The 14,566-nt window shown below is 49.5% G+C and overlaps 1 protein-coding gene across 1 annotated transcript in view; it reads left to right on the top strand.

Annotated features, from left to right (window-relative positions):
• The window catches only part of FGF18 (fibroblast growth factor 18), an 86,644-nt gene that overhangs the window by 17,930 nt on the left and 54,148 nt on the right, over positions 1-14,566 (top strand). Inside the window, exon 3 of the mRNA XM_014947837.1 lies at positions 12,819-12,999. Within this exon, the coding sequence (XP_014803323.1) occupies positions 12,819-12,999 (181 nt within the window). The remainder of the gene's footprint in view (positions 1-12,818; positions 13,000-14,566) is intronic.

Genomic DNA, 14,566 nt, shown 5'->3' with positions numbered 1-14,566 from the left:
AGGCAAACTTTAAAGGTAGGGTGGGAGGAATCTGGGGTGTCAACCAGCTGATGTCAGCCAGTCCTAAAAGCAGGCACGAAAACACTGGAGACAGGCTAGTGGGAATGAATGTGAGGCAGAAGTGAGGTATCAGCAGCACAAACGTTCCCAGCAGAAGGACTCCCGCAATCTCAGTAAATCCCCCGACGGGCCTGCAGTCATTGTTAGATGGATTAACTTCCCTGTCCTTGGTCACAACCATTTTCTTACATCCCAACCCTCCGTAGAGGCTGCCAGATAGTGGGCTGAGTGATCAGTGACACCTGAGGAGGTCCCCTTCCCCTTGGCACCCTTCCCGTGTCGGGTCACTAGGTGTTCTTTCGCCAGAAGAAGCAGGAGCGGGACCAGTTGGAGCTTAGTAAAAGGTTTCCAGAGAGGAAACTGGACAGAGCAAAAGTGGCAGGGGATAGTACGATTGGGTCTCCAGGCATCTCTGCTGAATCAGCTGTGTACTTCTGGAGAAAGCCACCTTCCACGTGAGACCAGTGCTTGGGAGCTACTCTCCAGGGCGACAGTTGTTAGCCACAGCTCTGTTTTCTTTGCAAACGCCATGGAAAAAGGTGTTTTGGAAATCCTGCCCTGAACTCGTGTGCGCTGCTCGGCAGTTGCCATGTTTTACCCTAGAGGGAGTTGCTTTTCTGCAGTGGGAGCCGGGATCTGTGTGTTCCTTGGACGATGTCAGGGGACCGGGATGAAAGGAGCGACCAGGGTAAACATCGGATTGGTGCTGCGGTGCTGCCACTGCAAATGTTTGTTTCTTTTACGAGGAGATGGGTCTCTGGTGATCTTCTGTCTCCTCCTGACAGCAATGTTTTCCTGAGTATCGCCTGGATTTCCCATGTCTTGTGCTTTTGCTCCTGTTTTCATGGAGGTCCTGGCTGGGCTTCAAGCAGAAGAGCCAGAGATGTTACCTTAGACCTGATGGGCCCGTGCTTTAAAATGATGTTGTAAGTTCTAGGGGTGAATGAATCTGCCTTTTTCCAGGGTTTGGAAAGCCCCTGACCGGTCTCAGGGGAGTGGGCTCGGGGTTTTGGGCTCTGCCCTGCTGCCATGGCCAAAAGGGCTTGCAGCCCCAGGAGGAAGATGCTGATGACAGAGAGGAGGAGAGAAAAAGTCAGGAGTGCTTTGAACCTGGTGGGTTTTTCAGTAATTGGGCTCAGATCTTGTTTGAAGAGAGGAACAAATTGCTGCTAAGTATTTTTGGTGGGCTACCTGCAGCTTTTGGCCCAGGAGCACCCTGTTGGGAGGACAACCCTGGTCTCTGCTGCAACCCAACTGTCGTGGCCAAGCTGGGCTCCTCCAGTGCTGGGTGTGATACGGGGCAAGGAATGGAGGGCCATGGGGACAAACTGTGCTGGGCCAGCAGCATCCTGGGGACAGGGGAGGGACAGCCCCCTCACCCTTGTTTCTCACCATCGCAGAGCTCCCTGTGCTTTGGGTAAAGGCTTTTAAGTTGTTGGGGAGAAGGTTGGTTGCTGCTGTTGGTTCTGCTTCACAAGGGACCTCCTCGGTGGCTCGGTGTGCGGGTGATGTCTGCTCAGAGATGGGTTACTGCTCTGCTGCCTTCTCGGGGATTGGGTTTGGTTTGCTTTTGGTGTGTTTTGGGCTGGAGAGACCTTACGGTTTCCTCTCAAGGTTTTGTTTCCTGAATTCCTGTTTCCACTGCTCAAAAACACTGTCAGACAACTACTTTCCTTGGTTTGAATGGCTTAAATTCCTGCATATCAGGGCAGTTTATTTCAGCAGGAGTGTTTTCTCCACAAAGAAACCTTTTTTTTTTTGGTGTGTGTTAAGGTAGTGAAGGTGGTTATAGCATGTCACACTCCCTGAATCCAACTGCTGGCTTTGTGGATCTATGGTCTCACCGAGGTGGCTTGGAACTCTTCTACAAAGCCTTGCTGCACTTTTCTTTGCCGGGACACCCAAGCTGTGAGGAGGGACACAGCCATGAAGCTACTTCTGAAAGACATACACGTCCTGGTGCTAGTGGTGGCAGTAGCACGGAGCCGTGCAGGGACCCTGGGTCATGGACACATGGCCCATGTGAAGCCTGAAGGACGTTGCCACTGGTTTGGGGAATTAATGAATATTGAAGCTTCCCCCTGAGCACAGTGCACCCTTTGGGGAGGCATGGTGGGAAGGGGGGGGGGAATTGTTTTGGGGTTTGTTTTGCCCTCATTGAACTCAATGGTGTTGGAAATAGCTGTGGTAAAGTGGCAACGATGGGAGCTTAACTCTTCCCCAGCAAAACCATAGAGGGAGAAACCACAGCAGGAGATTTCGACAGTAAAGGGGAATATTTTGGAAAGCTTAGGGCTTGTGTCAGCAGTGATTTTTGCAGATCAGGACTGTTGTGAAGGCTGTTGTAGTGTAACACATCCTCCAGAGCGGTTCCTGTCTTCTCTGGGTGGGTTGTGTGTCTCAGTGTGGGTTTGATCTGCATGGTAGGACGTGTCCAGAGCAACGTACGTCCAGTGAGGTCATGGTCCTGGGCGGGTGCAAGGGTTTCTGATGGCACCAAGGTTTGGGTTGCCATGATTGTGTGCTGTCCAGGTCCAGGCTGTGTAGTTACAAGGCAGTGCTCTTCAAGGAATACATGGCACAGAGGGGATGAGACCTGAGCGGGTGGCTCAGGAAACCACTGTGGAAATTTAACATATTTCAATATGTAAAAAGGAGGCATCTGTTTGTTGAGCTGTTTGTTTGGGGTTTTTTTAATAGCCTCTATTTTTTCACCTACTTATCTTTTTGAAACTCCTATTATTACTATTCTGGAATCATCACACTATTTTCTAAAAATGTATTTTCACTAAGATACGGTTGGATTTTTTTTTAAATGGAAAAGCAGTGGGACAGAGTTGTAGCACTCAAGGAAAGCTAAACTGCTTTGTACCCGTGTGGGCCCTAAGTCTTCCTGAGACAAAATCACGTGGATAAATGACAGCCTGGAGTCAGGATTGCTGAGATTACCTTAGGCTGGTATCACAGATGTCTTACGAGTCCACAGGGCTGGACATTTTAAAGCTCTGTCATGATCATGTGTCCCAGTTTGGGAACCCCAGAAAGGATAACCAGGGTTACTTGACAAATTTGCATTTTGGTGTGTCCATCTGCTACACGGAGTATCCTCTTGAGTTTTTCCCTGGACACCTTGGTGGATTGAGGGTTGGCCCATGGCCAGAGCTGCAGAACTGAGATCCATCTGGGTGCACGGGGACCTGCAGTGACCCTTGGAAATCATCCTGGGGGAGAAGAGGTGCCAAAGCTGGAGCGTGGTGTCAGGAGCCTTCGGGTCAGACCTTCCTTCCAGCACCGACCTCCCTCGCAAGCCCCGGGCAGCGGTTTTGGAAGAGGCAACGTTTTGCCAGTCGCAGTGGAAGTCAGAAGGACCACCCAGTTCTGATAAGGGCAATTTAGAAAGGAAGGAGAAGATTGTGAAAAGAGGGGCAAAGGGGCACAAAGGGAAGGGGGAAAAAAAAACAACAAAAAAACCCCACCGCTGAACAAAACTGAAGATCAAGACCGCTGTTAAACACACTGCCTGCGAGGGAGGTCTCCACCGTGCCTTTTCTCATCTAGAGCCAGCCAGGATTGTATTAACAGCTTCAACGCAATGGAACAAATTAATCCCTGATGTAATTGAAATCGGTGAGGTCTCACAATAGGTGAGTTTGACCCAGTGGGATAGAAATAGAACAAGTATTGGAATGAAGGAGTGAAATGAAGTCACACTGTTCAGCCATTGGTATTTCATTCCTAGAAACAAAGGCCAGACAAATGCAGAGAATACATGGCTCTGCTGGGCATGGTTGAAAGCTGCTCAATAATATCAAGCTTTGAAGGGATATTTCTGTGTGGAGAGGAAGTATGTAGCAGAGATATAACAAGCATTAAAAAGAAAGAAAGACAGAGAAAGAAAGGAAGAACAAAAAGCCCTGCTCGCTCCTTGCCTGATTGATAGCTCTGGCAAAATAATACCAGCCCTGATTTTTTATTATTATTTTTTTTTTAATATATATCACAACTGGAGAAAAATAAGAAAAAGAATTAAGGTCTAAGTTGTATTTTTGGAGAATCAAAACTGTCAAAAGCTGGTGGTGAGAGGCAGCGTCCTGCAGGCACCCCTGCAGCTGAGATGCCCAGGTCTGGTTTGCTTTGGCTAGCACAGGTAGCAGGGACTGGTCCCACTGGGAAAGAGGTGCCTTTTGGTGCTGGGAGGTGGTTGGTCCTGGCCCCTGGGGTGCTGCTGCACCACGGCAGGACACAGGCTCCTACGAGGGGGGAAGGTGGACGCTGGAGGGGTGGGCTCTCCCTTGCAGGCTGCTGAGCTGCTCTTGCTCATGAAAATTAATTCCATTAATGATCAGAGGGCTGGAGCCCCTCTGCTGTGAGGACAGGCTGAGAGAGTTGGGGGGGTTCAGCCTGGAGAAGAGAAAGCTCTGGGGAGACCTTATAGGTTTCTAGTATCTGAAGGGAGCCTACAAGAAAACTGGGGATGGACTTTTTACAAGGACATGTAGTGACAGGACAAGGGGTAATGGCTACAAGCTGGAAGAGGGGAGATTTCGATCAGATCTCAGGATGAAATTTTTCACTCTGAGGGTGGTGAGAGCCTGGCCCAGGTTGCCCAGAGAAGCTGTGGCTGCCCCATCCCTGGAGGGGTTCAAGGCCAGGTTGGAGGGGGCTTGGAGCAACCTGGTCTTCTAGAGGGAGGAGGACCTGCCCAGGGCAGGGGGTTGGAACTGGATGGGCTTTTAGGTCCCTTTGAACCCAAACCGTTCTGTGATTCTTTGATGACCTGGGGGATGCAGCCAGTGACCTGGTTCTGGCTCGGTGAGAGTGGAGATGCAGGTGGAGATGTGGAGGACAGGGGTGTTGGAGCCCCTTAGCAGCTCCCTCGTGCTGGGTTTTGTACTGGTGGGCAGAGCTGGCTGGAGGTCCCTTCCCTTCCTCGGCTTGCACATGAGTCTGGCTGGGGTTTCAAAACTCATTAATCAAGGCTGAAACCCTGCTTTTCCCCAGATTGAACCATTCCCAAGGGTGGAACAAGTTTATAATGTCACCATCTCACAAATGGTGTGTTTTCACAGTTCTGGCGAAGGCTCGCTCCATCATCAAAAGGAGAAATTTGGTTTTCTTGAAGGCGGCATCATCTTTCTCTAGAAAATGGCCAAATATTGACTGATGGGCCATAAAACATTAGTTTCCTCAAACTTTCTCAGGTTCCAGTTTTTTGGCACTCCCTCCCGCTTTCCTCGTGGTTTCATACCAGGCTCAGTAACTGCTGTCTGACGGACACATTGCTCTGGGGGAGCAGGATAGCAGTGGTGCATGGCTTGGAGAGCTGGTGGGATCTCAGGAAGATGCTGGGGAGTTCAGCTGAGCAAGAGCCCTATTTCTCGGGGGGTGGGTGTTTTGGAGAGAAGGAAGGTCTGATGCTGCCCGAGGAGGTTTAATGTATGGCCTCTCTGAATGCAGCAGGCAGCTCTCTGGAGAAAAGGAGGCTCCGCTTGCAGAGCAGCTTTTGGATCCAAGTATGTGTCACCTCGCTGAGCTGTATGTCCCCTCTTCCAAGCCCTGGAAACGTCTTCTCTTTGGGTCGTGTTTAACATTTCTGAAATCCAAAGGGACAGGCAGGCTCGACCCCCCCCATCACCCCATTTCCTTCTCCTTTCCAGCTCCATCCCTACGTGCGCTTCTCTTGGAGTGCATTAAAGAGAGAGAAAGCATCATTGAATTTCACTTACTGCAGCAACTTGAAAGCGCTCGAGTCAAGGAAATGAGGGGCTCGGTTTCTGAGCGTATCTGTGCAGGAGTGGGGAGAGCTCAGGGTTTCTCCACGTGGTGGCCTGATGCCTCCTGCATGGCCCCATGCTGAGGGAGAGCTCAGCACCCGTCCTTGGTTCAGGCAGGAGCTCTTCTGCCATGAGGGGAGGTGGAGGTGGTCCGGTGCTTGGCTTTCTTCCTTTCCCAGCATGGTGGAATGGAGGTTGGGAAGGGAGAAAAGGAGAAAGGGAATAGCCTGAACACATTGCAAGGAGAAGTGGGGGAAAAGCATTATTCAAGCTGAAGGACACTGTTGGTACAAGAACAGACAGATGTAAAGTGGGTGTAAATATACAAGGTAGAAAATTAAGGCAGAGAATGTTAGGGCAGTGTTTCTGAAACCACCTTCTAAGGAAGCAAAGACAGAAGATGGTTTGTGACTCGATTTATGAGCAGGGGCAACTCTTATGGGGTGAGATCTTTTGCAATCTGGATTTTAAGTAGGACATTCCTGCTTGTCTGGTGAAATATTTTTTTTTTTCTCACCAAAAAAAAAATAATCAAAAAGCATTTTGAGTGGAATACTCTGTAACTGCCATTGGTGGAATCTTTTGTGGAGTTTGGGTATTAATGCCTGCATCATTTTGAACAATCGTTTCCATGGTGCACCGCGTTGGCCTTTCTCAGGGAGCCTCCTGGAGGGTACCATCCGAGACCCTCACCATCCAAGACTCAGAGTGCAACTTAGCCTTTTGGATATTTATTTCTCAAGGAGAAAATATTTTTCTGTGGATGGCAGGAGGAAGCAAACACCCAACCAAAAGGCGAAGTTGTGTTATTTTGACAGGCTTAGTGACACTTGTGCAGTCCTGCAGTGTCCCTCCATAGCCTCTCTCCGTGGGATGCACAGAGATTCACGCTGAAGTGCCCTCTCCCTTTGCTCCAGGTTCCTGCTGTGCACCTGAATATCATAGAATCATAGAATTGCCCAGGTTGGAAGGGACCTCCAAAAGTCATCTAGTCCGACCCCCCCGCAGTCAGCAGGGACACCCCCAACTAGACCAGGTTCCCCAGGGCCTCGTCGAGCCTCTCCTTGAATATCTCCAGGGAAGGGGCCTCAACCACCTCCCTGGGCAACCTGTTCCAGTGCTCCACCACCCTCACAGTAAAGAACTTTCTCCTAATCTCCAATCTAAATCTGTTCCCCTCCAGCTTCAAGCCATTGCCTCTCGTCCTGTTACTGCAGGCCTTTCTAAACAGGCTCTCCCCAGCCTTCCTGTAGCCCCCTTCAGGTACTGGAAGGCTGCTATTAGGTCTCCCCGGAGCCTCCTCTTCTCCAGGCTGAACAACCCCAGCTCCCTCAGCCTGTCCTCGTAGCAGAGGTGCTCCAACCCCCTGATCATCCTTGTGGCCCTCCTCTGGACCCACTCCATCAGGTCCATGCCTTTCCTATACTGAGGGCTCCAGACCTGCACACAATACTCCAGGTGAGGTCTCACCAGAGCAGAGTAAAGTGGAAGAATTACCTCTCTGGACTCCGCTGGCAACACATCTTTTGATGCAGCCCAGGATGCATATGGGCCTACTTTGTGTTAGATGAATTTCTAAATGGGCTTCCAAGGCCAAAGAAGTGAATATTCCAAAGTGGCACACGTCCACTCCTGCCTGGCTTTGAGCTGGGCTCTGTAACCTGGAGGTAACAGCACCCTGGCACTGGATTGACTTTGCAGTGAAGAGGAGGAAAAAGCAGCAAATAAGGGGTGCGTTGTGTTTCGCTGCACGTCGAGGAGGGCTGTCATGGTGAGCCAGCAAATCCTGCTGTAATTGGCATAGAGGAATGTTGCCAAAGTCATGGAAGAAAAGTGGTTTGTTACTTGCCTTTGCGGACTTGAGAGAGATCTGTCTTGGATATCCTCTTGTTGACCTTATCGAGTTAACTTTCATGCGTTTCGAAGGTCACGGAGAAAATCATTAATATTAGGTTGATTTGATGGCTGAAAGGTAATAAGTATTTCCTGCTTATCAGATGGGGTTTGAAAGGGCTTTGAATAGCTTGGTTTGTTTATCTTTTGCAATCGGTACGGCCTTTAGCGAGAGGGATTTTGTATTCCTCCTTCGGTTGGGGGAATGACATATGGTTTGCTCTCCGATGGGGCTTGGAGGCTCCAAAGGATAAAAAGCAGAAAACCCCAGGAAATTCTGAAGTCCAGCTCCCAGCAAACTTGGCCGTGCCGTGGGCTTTGGACATCTCATGCTGTAACGCTTGATGACACGAGCAATAACAGATTAGTGTCCCCTTTTACTGGAGAGCTCACAGTAGAAGACTCGAAGTGCACAGGGGCTGGTTGGATGGATGGGAAGACAAATCCTGCAAGCGTGGTTTGGGCACTGCAAGGGATTTGGTGACCTTGGTGGGGCTGTGAGTGCTTCCCGTGCACAAGAAGGCATCGGTGTCTGCAGAGATGTGACAGGAGCTGGTGTAGGACTAACATCCCAGTGCTACTGTTGGAGGCTTTTGCCGCTCTTGAGCATTTCTTGGATTGCCTCATGGTGAGACCTTCGGCTGCATCAGCAAAATGGTCTTTCCCTCGCCCTCCATCTGGGATTTAACGAATAGGAGGGTCATTCTTTAAGCTGAAGGATCGTTGTAAAGCCATCTAAAATGAAACCCGCTCATTACTTGAGAACCATTTGGCAAAAAAACACTTGAAACATCTCCTGGTGTGGACTGTCTAAAGACTGATGTCATCTCTGGTTTCCGTGGCTCTTTGGAGAGGAGGTGGGACTGAATGCACCTACCTTGAATCATTGGGCAAGTGCAACAGGGCGGAGGGAGAGCTGCTGCTTTTCAGGAGTGAGGCATTTCTGATGCATCCATTGCTTGAGGTGATGGTTGTTTTTTTAAAGGAATGCTGTTTATTCCCTTGCATAAGCTCTATATTGCCAGCTGTGCTCTTAGGATGTCTTTGTAGCTGTGTGTTATCACAGAAAGAGGTAGTGGTAAATAAATAATAAATAGATGAGGAACTGATTGAAAAGAAAAAAGAGAAGGAAGAATAAAACTGAAGCCAAATTTGATGCTTGTGTTTAACAACTGGGATTTTGCAGACTATAAATCATTGGCAAAGAACGAGGTGGAGCTCTATGAAACCCTCTCTCCTGAGATGCTGAAGTTGTCCTGCACAGAGAGCGGCCTGTACCAGGCGGGTGGATTGACAGAATAGACCACGATACAACCCCAAATCCCACCAAAAGGCTGGAGGAGATAAATTAATGCAGGAAATCCTTTTCCTGTCCCCAGAGAGCGTCCCACAGGGCACGTGGCTGGTCGGGAGCAGTTTGTTTAAGGGACCTGTTGTGCCAAACTCTGGAGGTTTTGCCACCTCCAGCGTGGATACATGGATGATCAGATTGAAAGCCCCCCCAAAAAAGCCATCACTTTGTGTATGATGTTTTTATATGTAGTAATAACATATTAATAGTAAAAAAAAAAATAATACTTCCTTTTACTTTGGTGAACAGAAGTGAAAACCTTTACGTTTCCAAGCGGAATTGGGACTTGAAGACATTTCTGCATTCCTTTTTGTGTCTTGTGATTGTTAGGGCAATGTATTTGGGGGTGGAGGGACTTGGTTTTAGGTGACCTTCTGGAGTGAGTGTTGGCGATCAGTTACCGAAGGAGGCATATGTTACTAATTTTTTTGAGATTTATGAAAGAGAAGTCTCTCTTACGGTATATATAAATGGACTTTCTTATCTCAGTAAAGTTAGCTGCTTGAGGGAGTATACTCTTTTAGGGCAGGGAAACTGTGAGAATGGATTTCAGAGATGATCAAATAGGCTTTATCTCGTGAAATCGACACTGCATGAAATTTTATTTTAGAGTATTGATAGTCTCTGCTGCGGGCCAGATGCAGCTCAGGCTGGCACGGCTAATTCACCTTGGCCACGCTCCAGCAGAGCATCCTGTTTCAACAGCGTGGTTAAGCTCGTGCTTATCTTTAAGCAGGCAGCTAAATCCTGGTGGTTTCACTGCTGCTCTGGACCACAGCTGCTTGACCAAGGGACAGGTCTGCTGCAAGGAGAACCTCTAGTGCCTTCCTCCAGGATTTCTTTCTCTGGGTTAAAGCTGTTGCTGGAGAAATAATGGAGTGATACAGGCTTGGGCTGACTTTATTGCTGAGGTCGGTGTCCCCTGCTGGTCCCTTCTGGGCTTGGACAAGGTTGTTGGAGTTGTGGGTGATGCCAGCCAGGCCCTTGGCTGGTGGAGGAGGAGATGTCATCCCTCTGGGCTGCAGCTGTGCTCTCCTTGCCAAGGGAGGAGACACTTAATTAGCTGATCTTGGGCAGGAGAACTGTGACAAACATGTGCAGACGGGTTTGTGGCATGTTCAAGGCTGACCACAGCGTGGGATGGCTCCAGGGGTGCTCCAGAGTCCACCCGGGCACTGCGGCTGCGGGCTGGGACCTCTGCGGCGCGGCTGCTCCAGAGACAATTAAAACATGAGAATTAAAACATGCTTTGGAAAACGGATTGCCTTTTCTGTTTGAAGTTTCTAAGAAAGCAGAGCAACCCGCCCTTCCCCCCACTTCAGATCCCCCACCTGTTTTGTTTTTTTTCCTAGAAAAATGTGAAATTCATTAACATGTGGTGAAAGCAATGTAACGACGTCATCTTGATTTAAAATCTGTTTTAAATCTTAAAATGACGGAGCCAGAATCTTAACTGCAAATAGCCTTGCTTTTTGTGGGTACGAGGCAGGCTGTCAACATTACTCGAGCATCTCTGGTTTTAGTAGTTTAGCATCCTTTGCGACAGCAGCGTTTGAAAAGAAAGTAAGAAGAGATGTAGGGAGAAAAAAAAGAAATTAATATTATTCATGTCCAAAGCATCCCCTGATACCCCTCCTGGCAGGTGCCAGGGCTGCTTCTCCTCTCCCATCCGTGGCTTTGGGGCACAGCTTCTTGCTGGGCTGGTTTCTGAGAGTGGGAAATATTGCTGCGATTAATGGTGTCATTTTTGCCTGCCACCTCTGTCGTCACCTTGAATATCTCTTTAGACCTAGAATTGCCCTGAATCTCCTTTTGCTCTGCCTGTTCAGCTCCTGCAGTCTCCTCCTGACTTCTGACAGTAATGTAAGGGAGTTAAATCGCTTCCTCTCCTAAGACTTGGGATTGGAATAGCATAATCCCAGCATTTAATAAGGGCAGCAAAGATGATGCTGCAACATCCCCGTGAACCTCAGGGCTGTTGCCACTGTGTTGAATATAATGTTTTTGTTTGGGTTGCTTAGTGAAGGTCTGGTGCTAAGCAGCGCTGCCTGCCCAAAGTTTTCCTCCTGCTGCAGATCCGTGGGTCTCCTCGATAACTGGAAATGCTAAAAAGTTCCTTCCGAGGTTTTGACTTCCAGGGAGCATTCAGCTTCGAAATGTGTGCTGGTATGAAGTGACCTGTGCAGGAGGCTGAAGTGGGGCTGTTTTGTGCGTTGTGGCCACTTGCTCTTAACGTGTTTTAGCCTGGAATGGACCTGAACGAGGATTCATTGACCCTTTTTCATTTGCGCTGCCAGCTCCATCCCCACACCGGTATATCAGAACACTGCTGCTTGCAGGCTGGGAGGACAAGCATGCTGTGGTGGGGATGTGTTAGGAGGAGAGGTGGGAAATGGTGTTCCTCTGCCAGTCCCAAACTGAGGCATCATTACATTCCCATGAGATTCTTATTTTGTGGTGCATTTCATCTCTTACAGACAAATGGCAAACAGCATTAGAGCTCACCAGCAATGAGTAGGCTTTGAGTGGTCTTTGTTGTGGTCAAGTTGAATATAGCCTATTGTGCGGTGGTGTCGCGTGTGTGCCACTCAATAAGCTTTTGCTTTTGGTTTCCAAATGACTTATTGTCCTGTGAAGGGTGTCTGCCACCGAAATATTGTCCCATCTGTGAGTTTGGAGTGGGCAGCGTGGATATTGTGGTGCAAACGCTCAGAGGGATGGACTGTGGATTGATTCCTGGGGTTTCGTATTGTTTGGGCATGATGTGGTTTTGGGTGCGTGCTGCTCAGCCTCCTCTTTGGGAGTGCATCTTGAGAACATCTGGGTTGTCTGGTCTTTTGGCCTTGGGCAAAGTGGGATAACTCTCCAGAAGCAAAAGCAGGAATCCTGTTTCGGTGTTTCTCGGCAACAGTTAAAGATAGGAAGCAAGATCTCCAGAGAAGGGCAGGTATGTCAGAGAAAGCTTCTGGTGATATTTTAAAGCTATCGTGAACTAGGGTTAGTTTAATCCATTGGCCAGAAAAAACAGGTGAAGTGGCTCAAGCAATCAGACCCCTACTGGTGCTGGCCCTCATGAGCATCTCCCCAGGCTGTGGCCCTGTTGAGGCAGACACGTATGTACCCATAGACAGTCACCAACAAGCTGGCTTCGCTGAAAAGCAGCGCTGGCAAAAAAGTTAGGCTGAAGAGTGCCCATGTACAGATGACACTTTTATCCTAGTAGATTTTATGCTTGAGTGAAGCTAGAGTCCAGTCTGCTAATGTCAGCATAAATAGATAAACCCCTTGACTTCTTCCCTGCAGTTAATCCAGGGAATCAATGCAGAGGCTGAAGGTGAAGCACTGATTCTCTGGAATGGAGTTGTCCATCCCCTTTCTCCCATACCTGTCCCTGTAACCTGGGGAGAGGCTCTGCCTGTGCAAAGGAGCCACTAATTTATGGCCGGCATGGCTGACCAGGATTAAATCAAAGCAGGACTGAGCAGAAGTTTTTACTCCAAAAAAAACCCTCCACAGTTTGATTGTAAAAACCCAGGTTTGGTTTGCTGTCGAGAGCCAGCTCTGGCTGGAATTACATGTGGAGTGCCTGATACCATGGCCACAGCTGTCACGGGAAGGGCAGCCAAATCCCAGTCCTCTTGCTCCACGTGCCCTCTTTCTGCCCAAAGGTGCTTGTTTGGTTTCACGGTCTGTTCTGTTCTCTCTCTCCCCTCAACCCCACCTTCCCCCCCCGCTCTCAGATGTTCGCTGCCGAGGAGAATGTAGATTTTCGGATACACGTGGAGAACCAGACGCGAGCGAGGGACGACGTGAGCAGGAAGCAGCTCCGGCTCTATCAGCTCTACAGCAGGACAAGCGGGAAACACATCCAAGTGCTGGGCAGGAGGATCAGTGCCAAAGGAGAAGATGGAGATAAATATGGTAAGAATATTTACTGGGGTCTCCCAGGCTCCCCCGCTCAAAGGCTTTAATCCTCTATGTTGGGCTGAGAACCTCTCGGGAGAAAAATAAGAAGAGCGATTAAAAAAACGGGATAAGAGGGGGAAAAAAAAAAACCTTTCCAGGTTAAGAAGATGGGTTTGTTGTGTTGCAGCAGGCTCTCGGCCTGGCTCCCACCTGCAGGCAGTTCCCACAGTACTGTCCTGCCCCAATTTATTAGTATATGATGGTGTTTGAAGAGAAGAATCTTTTTCTGCCCCACAGAGGAGCTCATGGTGTGTCTATTGTCATTCATAAACAATACCCAGGTTGGTGGCTGGGGGTGTTCTTTCCCCATGAACTCTGGGCTTGAGTTTGGGTGAATCCAGTGCTTCGATGAAACACTCTCATCTTTCTAGGCAGAGGGGATATTTGGGTTGAGATGAAATTAAGCAGACTTTGGAGCTTTGAGAGCACCCCAGTTGTATCTTGGGGCATCTGGGTCCTGCAGGGACGCAGATAATTGAACTTCCCATGGGCTGGCAGAGTGTTCAACTACTCTCACGGTGATTTGCACCCAGGCAACGTGCTAGAACTGCTGCTAGCGGGCTGAAGTATGAAAAAACTCAGTAATTCTGGTACATTTTGGGATGGTTGTGGCAGAGATATAGCTGCTGGAAGGATTTTAGGGCCGTTCAGAGAACTGGTCCTTTTTCTGCTGTGGATGTCCAGCCCCGTGCGTTGCTGCAGAGGTGTGTGTAGGTGGTGGCCAGCAGGCAGGTTCACGTGAAGCTGACCCCACAGGTGAGGTGGGCCACGACGATGGGAAGTCAAGATCTGGGTCTGGTTTTCCCTTCAGGTGGGATGAGGTACAGGCCGTGCTGAGCAGGAGGCTCGGGGTGACCTGTGCCACGGGGAGGTGACGACCAAAAAGCACCTGGTTGGAACCAAACGAACCCCCACGGCGGTTGTGTAGCCCCGTGTGTTGCGGGGAAAGCCCTGCCCTGCGGTCTCACCAACCTTGTCCTTTGTCATTCCCAAATTTCCAGATAAAACAAAGAGTTGGAAAGTGCCGCTTGGCTGCTAATTATCATGTCATTTTATTGCATTCATCTTCTGGAGGTTTGATATGTAAACCAGTGGCTGGCTGCTGGCTGCCCGGGGAGCGCTCTTGCCCGCCGTGCCTGTCAGGTAACGTGATGGAGCTCTTCCCCTCTCCATAAAAGAAGGCGGCATTTACAGTGGGGTGCAGCGGGGAAGTGTGCCCGTGAGCAGCTGACAAGTGCTAATTTATGTGTCAAAGCCCATCTTGTCCCCTTCATACATATGCAACGGTGCCTGAGCAGCGAATCCCCGGTGCCGGTGGCCGGTGGCGATGCTGTGCCATCCTCAGAGCCCCACATCTCCAATCCGGGGAGCTCCCTCACCACCAAAATCCTCTCTGCTAGCAAATCCTCCTCCCAGCCTTGAGGGGTCCAGCCCTGGAGGCCATTTGGTGATACCCCCCCCACCTCTGCCTGCTTCCCTTCCCCCCCCACCTTCTCCTAATAAAACTCCTCGACGCGTGGAG

Source organism: Calidris pugnax, unplaced genomic scaffold (genome assembly GCF_001431845.1).
Source record: "Calidris pugnax isolate Ruff unplaced genomic scaffold, ASM143184v1 scaffold27, whole genome shotgun sequence".
Classification (NCBI taxonomy): domain Eukaryota; kingdom Metazoa; phylum Chordata; class Aves; order Charadriiformes; family Scolopacidae; genus Calidris; species Calidris pugnax.
Note: the sequence above shows the minus strand (reverse complement) of the source record. Positions and strands in the feature narration are given on the sequence as shown.